This window comes from Musa acuminata, chromosome BXJ3-3, assembly GCF_036884655.1.
Source record: "Musa acuminata AAA Group cultivar baxijiao chromosome BXJ3-3, Cavendish_Baxijiao_AAA, whole genome shotgun sequence".
Classification (NCBI taxonomy): domain Eukaryota; kingdom Viridiplantae; phylum Streptophyta; class Magnoliopsida; order Zingiberales; family Musaceae; genus Musa; species Musa acuminata.
This window is the reverse complement of record NC_088351.1, coordinates 37,981,017-37,996,051: the sequence shown is the minus strand read 5'-3', so window position 1 is coordinate 37,996,051 and position 15,035 is coordinate 37,981,017. Positions and strand designations below refer to the sequence as shown.

Here is a 15,035-nt window from a genome sequence, read left to right as displayed (position 1 = left end):
CAAAGGAGCATCACAAAACACCATCACGACTTCCTTAGAAAAAAACATCAAAAATGTACCAAATATAACCAAAAATACAAAATTACCCCTGTTCATCAATGTTGACCTGTTGACCAGGGTTGACCAGTTAAATTTATCTTCTTCCTCTTCTCCGCAGGTGCTGCAATGAGGACAGTGACCGGCCGGCGACGGAGATCGGCTACCGGACTTCTCGCCGGAGAAGAACTTTGGTCGGATTTGGGCTCCTTACTCACTTCTCCTCCCTTGATCTCTCTCCTTGTTCTCTCCTTCGTTTCCCTCGCTGTTGTTCCCCAAAGCTCCATTTATAGGAGCAAGGGAAGGTGGAGGGCTCGCTGCCTGCGAGCAGAGAGGTGCGACCGCACGTGGGCGGTTGCGGCGGGCGACTGCGGCTGTGGCGGACGACTTCGGCGACTGTGGGTGCGGCAGGCGGTGCGGGCCCACGGGGAGGCGGTGAGGACTGCGAGCGCGAAACGCCCCCGCGTGCGGCGGTGCATTGTGTGAACGCAGGCGCGGGGAACGGCTGCGGCGAGGAACGCAGGAGGGGCCGGTGAGAAGTTGACTTCGGTCAACATCCCCGGTTGGTTTGATTCGGTTCGAACCAAATCCGACTCAATCTTTAGCACCCGAATGATTGGCATAAGAAGTTTAATACTCATAAAAATATTTTGGACAAGTTTGCTTGGTTGAACACAAATTTTAATTTTTAAAAAATAATTATTTTTCTTATAAAATGAATTCCTAAAAAAATAAGAATAAATTATAGAAAGAGTCCAAAATTATATAATCTCATCTAAAAAAAATGAGAGAAAAAAAGTGACTTACACTTGAATGAGTCATGGACTACCAAATATCAAGAGCATATATGTCCACAATAATCGTCACAATTATATTTTGTAATCATACTACGTGTATCTTTATCTAATTGAGCATACTAACATACTTGAATTTCTTTCTTTTTTCTTATTTTCTAAGAAAAATAACTGGAAAAAAAATAATCTCAACAAATGCCAACTATATTTACTATCTCATTAGCAAAATGTGAGAGTTGGGTGTTTATGAATGTTGGAGATTTGGATGTGAAGAGCTTAACCGTGAAACAACCGGAAATCCTCATGACTTGTGCGCACACCGCGTGTGGAATTGATCCTGTGGCTAAGATGCAAATCAAAGTCAAGAGCACTTAATTGTGATGTGAGGGTTTGATGATTCATATAAGGCGGCCCTAATTTCCATCACATTTAATGTTGATCCATTGACCAGTTTATTTGCGAGTGCAACAATTGAGACTTTTCAAACTTACCTCAATATTTAAATAGAGTAAACAAATATGATATATATACACTGAGTCTATTGTCTGTTTCTCTTTTTAAGGTGATTTTTGGAGTTTGTGAAGTCAAATCTGATACATTTTTAGTCAACTCACCTCAATCTTTTAATATAGAAGACAAATACAACATTAAGTTGTATTTTCATTTTTTTTTTTTCTATTTTTAGATGATTTGAGATTTTTTAAAATCGAATTTGGATAGATTCACACTCAAACCCTATAAAACTAAGTAACGATCTTTTTTTTCTCTTATTGTCTTGAGGATGCTCCCAAGTAAACTCAGAAAAAAAGAATGTTGTTAGGTAACAAGCTACTTATGACCAACTTTTTGAGTAAAAATACTTTGATATAGAAGAGAAATAGTATAAACGTTGATGTTCCCTGTCGGGCACGTCAAGAAGATTTGCCGAGTTGAAAAGTATGGATATTCCTCGTGACGCGATGAATGATTAGATGTGGGATAGAAGAGATGAATTGCCATGAAAGGTCTGAACACTCAGCTATTGCTCGGGCACGAGTCAACGTGAATGAGAGACATATCCATCTCTTATGAGACTCCAATGCATGCAACTCAACGTGAATGAGAGTTGATTGATTAATATGTAAGATTTGGGCATTTGATAAATGTTGAAGATTTAGCTGCAAAGTGTTCAAAGGTGAAAGAAAACAAATCGACTCATGATAAAGGTGTAAGAGTTTGAATGATTCATTAACGTCCAAGATTTTGTTAACCAATCAATCGAAATCACATTTGCTCAATTATTATAAATAAAATTTTAATTTATTCATTAATAATATAGTATGGATACAAATTTTCTTATCATGACAAGAGTAGTTGAGATTTTCACATATCAAATATAATTAAAAATATAATCAAAAAGAAAAATTATAGAATTAACCCTATTAACCAAAGTTGACCTATTAACCAGAGTTGACCAGTCAACGTCCTCTCCTGTGCATCTGCTGCAATGAGCACAGTGACCGAAGTATGACCGACAGGACTCGTTGCCAAATAATTTTGGTTATATTTGGACTCATTGGCTAGAGTAGTCAAACCTTAGGACATCCAAAGCGGACAATGAAATTAAGTTTCTCTTTGAACTTTGGAATCTCGACCTTACACGACAAGTTATTCTTCATAAATACATCTTTTCTTTAGGTGGGTTCATAAGTGAAGAACTAACATGACTTGTTGTGACATGTGAAAGTCACAGGTACCTTCGTCTCAATTTTTTTTATCGAGACTTCAACAATATTTTTTTCTTCTAATTATCATTATTTTTTCAAAGCTCGATAGTTACTTTGATGTGACCTTTTGTTTGCCATAGTAGCACTAAATGTTCCTCGATTTAGATTTATTTTTATCTCTTTTCATGGACGTACTTTCTCTCTTTTAAGGTCCAATTGTTAATTGCAAGTCTATAACTTCTTTTGACACAAAGGTTGAAATTATAATATTTAGAGAAATGGTGCACTTTTTATATAAAATTATTTTTTTAAAAACTTTTATATGAAACAGGAAGAGAATATACTACTAACAAGGTCTTATCTTCTTTTCCGATGTTATGTCTATATTCTCTAGGTCTATGATTTTAGTTTGAAAGACACTGATGTATTGATTCAATAAGGTTCGTTCCTTCAAATATTGCCAATAAGTCCTATTTTAGAGACTCAGCTCAAATAGAAATCATGTAGTCTCCATTCTAGCCATTTGTGTACCAAAAAGACGAAGTCATCGTTGACGTCTGTAAAGCAAATTCCGTTAGAATCATTATTATGGAGCTAAGATTGATGATGAGTCTAAAGACCATGGCATAAAGGAGTTCATTTATCTTCTCAATTCCAGGATAACAAATAACTATTTAGCCACATGGTTCCAGACGCTAATTTTGTGCATCACATAGTTTGAAAGCAACTAAAATTCCAATGATTATTTGATATGTTCATTCTCTCTCGTTTGTTGATCGTTCTTAAGCTTTTATTTTACCCTCCTTTTCATTATGCTTCCAAGGAATGGAATCCAAGAAAAGCTCTTACCAAGTCTTCGAAGCTTTGGAGCGGAAATGGTGTGGAATAGATGGGTGGAATGAAAGCGATGCATCGGACGCTTGAGGTAGATAAACTTTTCATGAGCCGTATCAGTGCACACAACTCGTTGGAGCAACTGTTATGTGTTGACCGAGTGTCATTATTTTTATGCTATATTGGGATTAATTACATATTATTCCTTGTAGTTAATTATCATTAATATTTTAATTCATATAATTAAAAAAATTATATTGGTAATCTTATAGTTACGAAAGTGAAATATTTATTTTAATCTATATAATTTTAAAAGTTACATTTGTATTCCTATAATTACAAAAGTGAAACATTTAAGTCAATTTACCACAATATCATTAGTGAAACATAAAAAATAAAAAGAAAAAAATAATTTTAATATTTCAATTGATGATGACAACATCGATGGTAGTGAACGATGATGCCTCGAGAGGACCATGATTAGTTGTGGAAGCGTGGAGAGGAAATTGTGTGGAATAGATGGGTGGAATAGAAGCGATGCATCTTCCAAGATGGACGCTTGTGGTAGATGAACTTTTGAGCCGTATCAGTGCACACAACTCATTGGAGCAGCTATTATATGTTGACCGGAGTGTCATTATTTTTATGCTATTTGAATGTATTGAGAGTAATTACATATTATTTCTAGTTAATTATCATTAGTATTTTAATCCATATAATTTTAAAAGTTACATTGGTATCCCTATAATTACAAAAGTGAAATATCTATTTTAATCTGTATAATTTAAACAATTATATTTGTATCCCTATAGTTATGAAAGTGAAATATTTAGGTTCATTTATCCTAATATCATCAGTAAACATAAAAAAAAAAAATTAATATTTCAATTGGTGATGACGAATGTCTCTAGGGGTCGTGATTAGTTGTACGTCGCTCAATAACTATGATTTTGAATCTGATATCAAAACTGATTGAGTTTAACTCTCATAATTTAGAAATCAAAATTACTAGTTTGGAAGCCAAGGTCAGATCTAATGGTAAAACCTTGAAATTACATATTGCAATAATGTCACGTAAAACAAGAAAAATATTTATTACATTATCGTAGCCCTTGTGCTCGAAGAAGGATTAACAGTGTCCTTCTATTTCTATCGTAATTCTGGTTCTGATAATGAAACTTGGTTTACTGACATTGTAGCAACCTTGTCACCGTTCCCCATATAAAATGCAGGTTGTGAAGGAGCTCGGAGAGAGACAGTTTCACTGTTGAGCATCACAACTATCGTCGACATAGTTGGCCTATCAGATGGATCTTCCTGAACACATAATAGCCCAATTTGCACGAATCTTAACAGGTCGCTTTGTTGGTAGTGACCACCCAAGGCTGGATCGACTATCTCCAAGGCTGATCCGTCTTGCCATTTCTCCCATATCTGTGCAAAGGAAAAGATAACTTGAAACTCAACTCAAATGCATCACAAAAGTCGGAATTAGACTTCGGTAGTAATGCAAAGCCAATCAATGTGATTTGTGACTCCACTTGGTTACTCACATAGCTTAGAAGGACTTCAGTAACTTCTGGATTATGGGAGTCATTGTTTTTTCTTCCTGTCAAAATCTCCAAAACCAGAACACCGAAGCTGAATACGTCTGACTTGATCGAAAACTTGCCTCGCATCACGTACTCCGGAGCCATGTATCCACTGCAGTGGAATTAAGATTGGTTAGGTAACGCAAATAATAGGTACACCATTGGACCAGTCCACTCACAAGGTTCCCATGACTCGATTGGTGGTGCCTTGAGTCTGGTCAATGTCAAAAAGCTTCGCTAAGCCGAAATCTGAGATCTTGGGGTTCATATCTGCATCTAACAAGATGTTGCTGGCTTTTAAATCTCGATGTATGATTTTTAGTTGAGATTCCTCGTGCAGATAAAGCAGGCCTCTAGCGATTCCACAGATGATCTTGTATCGAATTCCCCAAGTAAGCTGTTTGCCTCTTACAGCATCTGCTCCATAAAAAAGGAATCGAGGCAAAAACTTTTACTTCCAAACTTAATCATAAAGATTTAGTTTTTCTTTCTTTTTTATTTTTTTGAACTGCAGATATCAAAGTTCTAAAGAAAGCACATTAAGAGCGTGAATTACCAAACAGAAATTTGTCCAGGCTTGTATTAGGCACGTATTCATACACAATCATCGTCTCTTCCTCCAAGCAAACGCCCAGAAGTTTTACAAGATTCCTGTGCTGGAGCTTAGCAACCAAAAGCAGCTCGTTTTTAAGCTCTCCAAGTCCTTGCCCAGAGTTCAGCAGCCTCTTGACCGCTATCACTCGTCCGTCCGGCAGTAGTCCCTGCATAATACTTCACGGTTAAGCGGAAGAATGGAAACAAGAGGACACTGAATTGGAAATAGGAGGAGAATATGGTGCGGATGTACCTTGTAAACTGCACCGAAACCACCTTCTCCAAGTTTATTCGCTTCGGCGAAGTTGACTGTTGCAACTCGAAGTGTAGGTAGACGAAATAGTAATGACTCAAACACTTGTGAGGCCTTCTCCGAGTCAGTTTGATCTATGACAAATTAAGCAGACGATGTCAAGAATGTAAATTACAAATGGTTTTCCACAAAGCACTAGCCGATTGCAACGAAGGAGACGGGACATCAGGAATAGATGAGTCAGTCACTCACAAGGTGATTTCACTGCCCGCTTCCTCGATCTCCAGTACCAAGTGCAAAATATGGAGATTAGCAGTATTGCGCTCACTGCGGATACCGAAATTGCTATAGTTGTTTTCTTCGTTTTACCTGCACCATTGTGAATTGTATTAGCGGACACGCCAAAAACCCTTTTATTACGTTAGCCATTCTTTTGCAGCACGGGTTATTCGATTTGCCCTGTCTTGATCGATCGTGTGTTGAATGGTAGATTAGAGCAAGTGGTATACTTTCCTAGGCTCTTATAGAATGAATGAGTGTCGCCTATTTGCCATGGATCTATGTATATAATTAATTAATTAATTAATTGTGCTAAGGGTGCATCTTTACCTTCTTTCCCGGTTGGACAGACGGCAGGAAGGACTGTTGTTGCATTCGTCAATGGTGCAAGGAGCCATATGATGGGGATGCCTTCGTAGAGGCGGGTAACTTCGAACCTTATATTGCACCTCACTCCCTGATTCCTAGCTCCCATTCGGCCCTGTGGGAGCCCCTGTAACACCCCTTTCAAGCACTGCCTGCAGTCACTCGTCGACATGTCCGGCGTGCATTGCGCCAGACCATATATAGTCGGAACCTCCTGCGTCAAGTTGAACGCTTGCCCGGTCGCGTACCTCTTCGTGGAGTTATACGCCGCCCAATCAGCCGTCCTGTCGAGCAACTCGTTCACCACCTCGTTGAACCGATCCGCTTCGTCGTTTACCTGAATCGGGTTTGGTAAGGCAGCCGTCGGGTCGTTGTCTAAGGTGCTGAGGAACGGCAGGTTGGAAAAGCGAACGAGGCAGTTTTCTTCCCAAACCGCGGCATCCTTGTTGTCGGCACAGAGCTGGAGGATCTCCACCGTGACGTTGCGAAGGCAGGAACCGCACGTGGTGGCGTTAGTATCGCCACGACAAAGGACGAGGCCTTGAACTTGGTTGGGTATTCGTCCGACGGTGTCGGTGAAGAAGCCAGGAGCGGAACCATTGGAGACGAGGGAGGAGAGGAGGAGGTTGAGGTTGGAATCATACGTGCTCTTGGCAGTAAAGTTGCCGGCACTTGTGTTGCAAACTTTCCACCTGTAGGCAACGGTCGGAGAGGGGACGAAGAGGAGGATGAGGTAGAGGAGCAGAAACTGGGTGGAGCTGATCGAAGGAAACATGGTGGTGGTACTCTTTGGCTAATTACCGCGTGCTGTAGGAATTATGGTAGCATCAAATACTGAAACAGATGTCTTCTTAAAGACGCCTAAAAGACAAGTCGCAATCTATTCTTAAGCATTTATTTTGTGCCCATTGTTATTTCATTGTTTCAGTGCGTCTTTTCGTTATAGTGAAATCATGAATGTTGACTCATGTTCTTTTGTCCGAGCACTACAGCGTCATCCATTTTACAATCTAGCTGTCAAGAAGGGGAATGGAAACCGAGAAAGTAAAACTAATGATAAAGATGTAAGAGTTGAATGATTCGGAGATTTTGTTGATCAGTCAATCGGAAATACATTTGATCAATTATTATAAATAAAATTTCAATTTATTCATTAATAATATAGTATGGATCCATATTTTCCTACAACTACAAAAGTAGTTGGGACTTTGGCACGTCACTTCCCAAGTGTCGTCGACACGGATTTTGATTGTTTATTATATTTACCAATGTTATAGAGTTAACCTCCTCCTAGATTATCTTTGTCACAAGTTTAATTTTTTAAAATAATATTTATATTTACCAGAGAGTACTTAACGTTTCGATCTCATATCTCCATTAAGATCCGACAACCTGATAATCTTTGGTAAAAAGACCGTAATACAATATATTGGAACGATTAGTGGGTTACATAATCATAAGATATCGATAAGTTGGTGAAAAAAATCAGATGACAAAAGATAAAAAAAAATAAACGATTTAACATGACCCACATAAGCATCTCCACAACAATGGTTACAATTTAATTGTCTAATTGTATCACTAGAGCATAATAACATGGTTGATTTTTCTTTTATTGTAACAACAATAACAGGAGAAAATAATCTCTGTGAAACAATGAAATTTGTCTATAATCTCAAGAAATATAATTGATTTTGGTAAAAAAGAGACGAAAGATAAGGAAGACAGAATTGTGCACTTGCAATTAATCATTTAGCGTCGCTAAGATGCAAGTCAAAGTCAAGGGCGTCCACTTAATTCTGATGTGAGGATGGAGAGGAGACCTCTGTGGGCATGTATATATAGGCACATCACCACCGGAAATCCACATGACTTGCACGCACATTAGCTGTAGAATTGATCCCGTGGCTAGCACCCAGTCAAGGTCAAGCATACTCGAACTTTACTAGCGTAGCTAATACGCAGTTAGAAGTCAAAGGAAACTTAATTATGATGTGAGGGTTCCATCCAGCGTTGATTTACTAGCGTTACAAGTATAACACAAACTTACTTCCATCTTTCAATAGAGCACGCAAATATGATATACATGTTGATTTCATTCTTCTTTTCTATTTTTAAGGCGATTCTCTGTTGATTCTGTCATCGAATATAACATGGTATATGTATAAGTATAATGACATAAAGCTTATTCAACTCGATTTTAATTTAGAAGATAAATACAACATTAAATAGTAATTTCATTGGGTTTTCTATTTTTAGAGGATTGTATAGATTTTGGTTTTTTAAATCTGGATAGATTCACACTGTAAAGGCATGTAAAAATCCTTCAAATAAAGAGCATACTTGTTCTTTTTCTATCTTAAGATGCTCTCGAGTAAATTCAGAAAAAAGAATACTCTTCGATAAACACTAATTATGATTGTCTTTTCTGAATAAATTATACAAAAATATTTTTATACAAAACAAAAGAATGATGTAAATTGTTTACGTTCCCCGATGTGCAAGTCAAGGAGACTTTCAGCGTTGGAAAGTATGGATATTTATGATGACACGATGAATGGTTTGATATGGATGGAGTAGAATATTGGAAGGGGCGACTCTCCTAATGATAGGTCATGATGCCTTGATTTCCATCTTTTATCTTCCATGTGGTGCGAGGTCGGAGGGAAGTCATCCAGCGTTGGAAAGTATAGATATTTTTTATGACTTGAATGGTTTGATATGGATGGAGTGAAATATTGGAAGAGAGGACTTTTCCAATGATAGGTCATGACGTCTTGATTTCCATCTTTATCTTCTATGGTGAGGTTAGAGGGAAGTCATCCATTGCTGAGACGCAAGTCAAAGTCTTGCATCTTATCGGGTTGTTCGGGCAAAAATTAATGTGAATGAGACAAAGATTAGCGTCGAAGATTTTGTCGACCACGAAAAGAATGGTTGGGACTTCCAATGTAGACAAGAGAAGTCACAATTGCTCAATTAATGTAGATGGAGTTCCAATGTATTTATTATTAACTTGCAACGTACTACGGATACACTTTTATCCACCACGAAAAGAGTGGTTGGGACTTTAACGTGCCACTTTTCAAGTGTTGATGTCATTTTTGATTGGTCTATCAAAGTTATAGAATAAATTTGCTTCGAAATCACCATTGTCACAAAATTAGTATCAAAATGAAAGGATTTTCCGAAAGTTTTTCAGTCCATAAGTCATGAAACTAAGTGTTAGGCGTATCCAACAAAGGCCCTCTTTGATAGAATGAAGAATGAAATTATAAGGATAAAGCAAAAAGGCACACTTCAAGTAGTATTATGTGAAGTCTATTTATACATAGTGAAAGAGGATATTTCTTTAACTGAGCAGAGAGATTTTCTCATGCAGTTGAGGAAATCTCATCTGCTATGCAGTTGAGAAAATCTCTCTTTTATCAGACAAAATCTCTCTGTCATCACTCTTAACTCTTAATTTAGAATGATATATAACTTGAGGAGTATTAATGATCGTACCAATGAGTCTTTAATGGTCGGTGATAGTTGTTACATGTTTACCTATGGAGATAGTTGGCACGTCAAGAAGATTTTTGATGTTGAAAGAAAAGTATAAATATTTCTCATGACGCGATGAATGGTCGGAAGAGGTGAATTAGCATGAAAGGTCATTTCGACCTTTTTTTTCCGTATGGTGTGAGGTTGGAAAGAAGTTGCCTATGAGTGTATGAGGTCCGAACACTCATCCAAGCTTCTATGATATGGTTGAGAAAGTCAACGTGAATAATAAGATACATATCTATCTCTTGGAGACTCAAATGCATTCCATGGTTAAAAAATAAGACTTTATTGATTAGTATGTGAGACTTTCGTGTTTCATGAATGTCGGGGATTTAGATATTAAGAGTTTACTCGTGAAAGAAAAGTTCAACTAATGATAAAGATGTAATAGTTAAATGATTCATTAATATCGAAGATTTTGTTGACCAATCAATTAGAGGCACATTCGATCAATTATTATAAATCGAGTTTCAATTTATTCATTAATAATATAGTATAGATCCGTATTTTCCTACAACGACTAAAGTAGTTGGGATTTTCACACATCACTTCATAAGTGTCAACATCGATTTTGATTGTATATTATATTTATCAATGTTATAGAGCTAACCTCCTTCCGGATTACCTTTGTCACGAGTTTAGTTTATTAAAATAACATTTATATTTATCAGAGAGTACTTAAAATTTCGATCCAATTTTTGGAACTTATATCTCATGCTAGTCATTAAGGCCCAGCAACCTCATAATCTTTGGTAAGAATGCTTTGATACCATACATAAAAAAAGATTAATAGGTTACGTAGCCATAAAATATAGATCGAGTCGATGAAAAAATCAGATGATAAAGGATGAAAAATAAAAATAAACGATTTAACAGGACTCAGATTATGACATAAACACCGTTATTACGTACACAAGAAGAAGAAAAATCAAAATAAAAAAATTAAATCGTAGGAGGGTTTAACAACACCATCACGACTTCCTTAGAAAAAAAATCCAAAATTTGCCAATAAAACAAAATTACAAAATTACCCCTGTCAATCAAAGTTGACCAGTCAACTTCCTCTTCCTCCTCCGCAGGTGCTGCAATGAGCACGGTGACCGTCCGGCGACGGAGATCGGTGACCGGACTTCACTCCGGAGAAGAACTTGGTCGGATTTGGGTTCCTTCCTCAACCTTCACCTCGCTTCTTCTCTCCTTCGCTTCCCTCGCTGTTGTTCCCCAAAGCTCCATTTATAGGAGCAAGGGAAGGTGGAGGGCTCGCCGCCTGTGAGCGAAGAGGTGCGACTGCGGCTGCGGCAGACGACTTCGGCGACTGTGGGTGCGGCAGGTGGTGCGGGCCCACGGGGAGGCGGTGATGAAGACCGCGGTGAGGACTGCGAGCGCGAAACGCCCCCGCGTGCGGCGATGCATTGTGTGAACGCAGGCGCGGGGAACGGCTGCGGCGAGGAACGCAGGAGGGGCCGGTGAGAAGTTGACTTCGGTCAACCTCCCTGGTTGGGTTGATTCGGTTCGAGTCAAATCCGACTCAATTTGAAGTCAGTTCCCACACTTATTTTGCGGAAGAGGACATTTTTTTGCTGTGATCATTAAATATGTTGAAGCAATTAACGTTGGTTGACCAAAAAACTCAAGCAGGAATTCTGATTACCAAAGAAAATATTTCTTGAAATGGTTATTCAATTCTCAATCTTTAGCACCCGAATGATTGGCATAAGAAGTTTATACTCATAAAAAAATTTTGGACAAGTTTTTGCTTGGTTGAACACAAATTTTAATTTTTAAAAAAATAATTATTTTTCTTATAAAAAGAATTCCTAAAAAATTAAGAATAAATTAGAGAAAGAGTCCCATGCTAATATGAATATTGAGGCGGGTCAAAATTATATAATCTCATATAAAAAAGGAGAAAAAAAAAGAAGTAATTTACACTTGAATAAGTCATCTGACTACCAAATATCAAGAGCATATATGTCCACAATAATGGCCACAATTATATTTTGTAATCATACTATCTCTCTTTTTATGAATGTGTATCCTTATCTAATTGAGCATACTAAGATACTTGAATTTTCTTTCTTTTTTTTCTTATTTTCTAAGAAAATAATTGGAAAAAAAACAATCTCAACAAATGCAACTATATTTACTATCTCATTAGCAAACATTGCATGACAGACATTCTATTAAACAATATATATTTTTTGCATATAATCTCAAGAAATACAATTCTTTATTGATTTTGGGAAAAGAGGGGAGTAAGAAAAGGAAGACATAGGATTGTGTTCGTGTAATTAATCTTTTAGTTGTCAGATATGTGTATATAACCTAAATTGTCTTGAAAGCAATGTGACACCGAAATGATGATGTATATGGAGATGTCGTAGCAACAATTACATGTAATGTATATAGACCATCTGTAGTGCTTATTGAAGTTAATTATGACAACACAATATGATAACAACATTGCATGCTAATATAAGAGGTGAAACACTTGATAGTTCATGTCATCGTTTGCCATTTGGATTTGAGCTTCGCAAGCTTAACTGCAAACTGAACGTAGATCCAATCGCTGGCCTCGTCGATCCATCGGAAGAAAGCGAATCTGATAACCTGCTTCGTGATGAGCATGCCAGTAAACAGCCAAAAGCCAACCACAAATCCAACCACAATACTGGTGTACTTCAATAACCTTTCAAGCTTCTCATAATCTTCATTCTTTTCTTTAACTCGTGCGTCAGGTGGAGTTTGATAAACCGGGCAATCTGCCAGTGGCGTACCGCAGAGGTCTTTGTTACCCTCATATGTCCATGAGACAAAGGTCGACAATTGACCACTCGTCGGTATTTTTCCTGATAAGTTATTGTAAGATAGATTCAAATGACTCAGGAAATATAGAGCAGAAAGGCTTGAAGGTATCTCTCCCGTGAGATTGTTCACTGACAAGTCAAGCGATTCTACCTGTTTCATGTCACCAATTTGTTAAGGTATCTCTCCCGTGAGATTGTGTAATATCTCCGGATAAATAATTCCAGCTCAAGTCTAGATGCTTCAAGCCCCCGCTGACATTGTTAAGAATTCCAAGAATTGTTCCTTCAAGGGAGTTGTACGACAAATCCAATCCCTTCAGATTACTGAGAGCCCCTAGAGCAACTTGTAGCGACTCGATAGTGAGACTCCCACAGCGAGAAAGAAGGAGGTTCTCGAGGCTGGTGGCGTTAGAAAGCCATCTTAGCATGGCAGACGTGATGTTGGAATTCTGAGAAAGATCCAACGTAGCAATGGCTGTTAGATTAAAAGGTGGCAAAGGAGATGGAGCATATGGCAGGCCTGTAGTGCTCAAATGCAGCACTTCAAGTGTGGAGATTGAATTAACTATGTGGAACCAATTGGATGCTCTGGAGAGGTCGACCAAACTCATGTCAAGATGTTTTAGAGATGGAATACGGGAGAGCCAATCGAGATCATCAACGTATAGATCACCGAGAAAACCGTGAAGATCGAGATAGTGTAGGTTGGAGAGGTTCCCAAACTGAGGAGGAATCAGTCCATCGAACATGGCATAAGATAGGTTGAGATATTCCAAGTGGACCAGCGAAGATATCATTTTCGGCACAGGAGCACCCGAGAAGTTATTCATGCTCAAATCCAAATACTCCAAATGCTTCAGTTCTTGCAAAGATGGATTTACCTTGCTCCCACCTATAGTTTCGAGAGCTTGATGGTATGTATAGGGGTAGCGGAGGTCGAGCTTGGTGACATGGGCGGTGATGTTGTTGCAGGCCACACCTCTCCACCCACAGCAGTCTTTGCCGGTCCAAGAAGAGAACCAGTCGTCGGGGTCGTACATATCAGATTTGATGGCGAGGAGAGCTCTCCTCTCGCTCTCCATGCAACTGCTGCTGATTCCCTGCACCTCGACATTATCCTCATCGCCGAAGCCATAGCAGAGACAGCAGGAGACGAGAAGTAGGGCCACGAGCATCATGAGACGCTTCGAAGCAACACGTCCGTCCTGGAAACTGCCGCTACCAACCGTCGCCATCGGTTGAGCGCTCAAGAGAAAAGAAACGCGAAGGTGTGGATCGGAGAGGAGACCTCTGTGGGCATGCACATATAGGCACATCACCACCGGAAATCCCCACGACTTGTGCGCACACCGCGTGTGGAATTGATCCTATGGCTAAGATGCAAATCAAAGTCAAGGGCACTTAATTGTGATGTGAGGGTTAGATGATTCGTATAAGGCGGCCCTAATTTCCATCACATTTAATGCTGATCCATTGACCAGTTCATTCAATAGAGTAAACTTGAGACTCGTCAAACTTACCTCGATATTTTAATTGAGTAAACAAATTTGATATATACACTGATTTTAAAGTGACTTTTGGAGTTTGTGAAGTCAAATCTGATACATTTTTAGGTTGATTTTGCAATCGAGAGTATAACATAATTTATTTATGAGTATACGGCTATAAAGTTTAGTTAACTCACCTCAATCTTTACAAATATAAAAATAAGTAGCATTTTCATTAATTTTTCTATTTTTAGATTATTTTAGATATTTTTAAATCAAATTTGGATAGGTTCACGCTCAAATCCTATAAAACTATGTAACAATATTTAAAATAAAGAGTATACTTTTTCTTTTATTGTCTTAAAGAGCTCCCGATAAACTCTGAAAAAAGAATGCACTTGGCAAAAAGTTAATTATGACTTATTTTCTAAGTAAACTATCTAAAAATTCTTTCATATAAAAGAAATAAAAAAAATAAATGTTGATGTTCCCCGGCGAACATGTCAAAAAGATTTTCGATGTTGAAAAGCATAGATATTGAATGATTGGATATGGGATGGAAGAGGTGAATTGCCACGAAAGAGTTGTGTATGAGTGCATAAGGTCTGAACACTCATCCAAGCTTCTATCATGTGGCCAAGAAAGTCTTACATTTTGCTACGCGCTAAGTCAATTTGAATGAGACACATATGTCTCTTGGAGACTCTGATGCATGCACACTGGTCAACGTGAATGAGA

General features: G+C 38.1%; 1 protein-coding gene across 1 annotated transcript; it reads right to left on the bottom strand.

The window, feature by feature from the left end:
• Positions 1–4,365: 4,365 nt before the first annotated feature.
• On the bottom strand, positions 4,366–7,262 carry LOC135633670 (cysteine-rich receptor-like protein kinase 10). The gene is made up of 7 exons (XM_065143421.1): positions 6,419–7,262; positions 6,062–6,178; positions 5,810–5,943; positions 5,519–5,723; positions 5,142–5,379; positions 4,924–5,074; positions 4,366–4,804 (listed from the first exon to the last, which is right to left on the bottom strand). The coding sequence occupies exons 1-7, from the start codon at positions 7,227–7,229 to the stop codon at positions 4,520–4,522; spliced, it is 1,941 nt and encodes a 646-aa protein (XP_064999493.1). The 5' UTR covers positions 7,230–7,262; the 3' UTR covers positions 4,366–4,519.
• Between the last annotated feature and the right edge of the window lie 7,773 nt (positions 7,263–15,035).

Coding starts and splice junctions, on each gene's coding strand:
- LOC135633670 (XM_065143421.1), bottom strand. CDS start 7,229: ATGTTTCCTTCGATCAGCTCCACCCAGTTTCTGCTCCTCTACCTCATC. Junction 5,724..5,809: donor GTTTCGGTGCAGTTTACAAG/GTACATCCGCAC, acceptor AGTATTATGCAG/GGACTACTGCCGGACGGACG. Junction 5,380..5,518: donor CCTGGACAAATTTCTGTTTG/GTAATTCACGCT, acceptor TTTATGGAGCAG/ATGCTGTAAGAGGCAAACAG.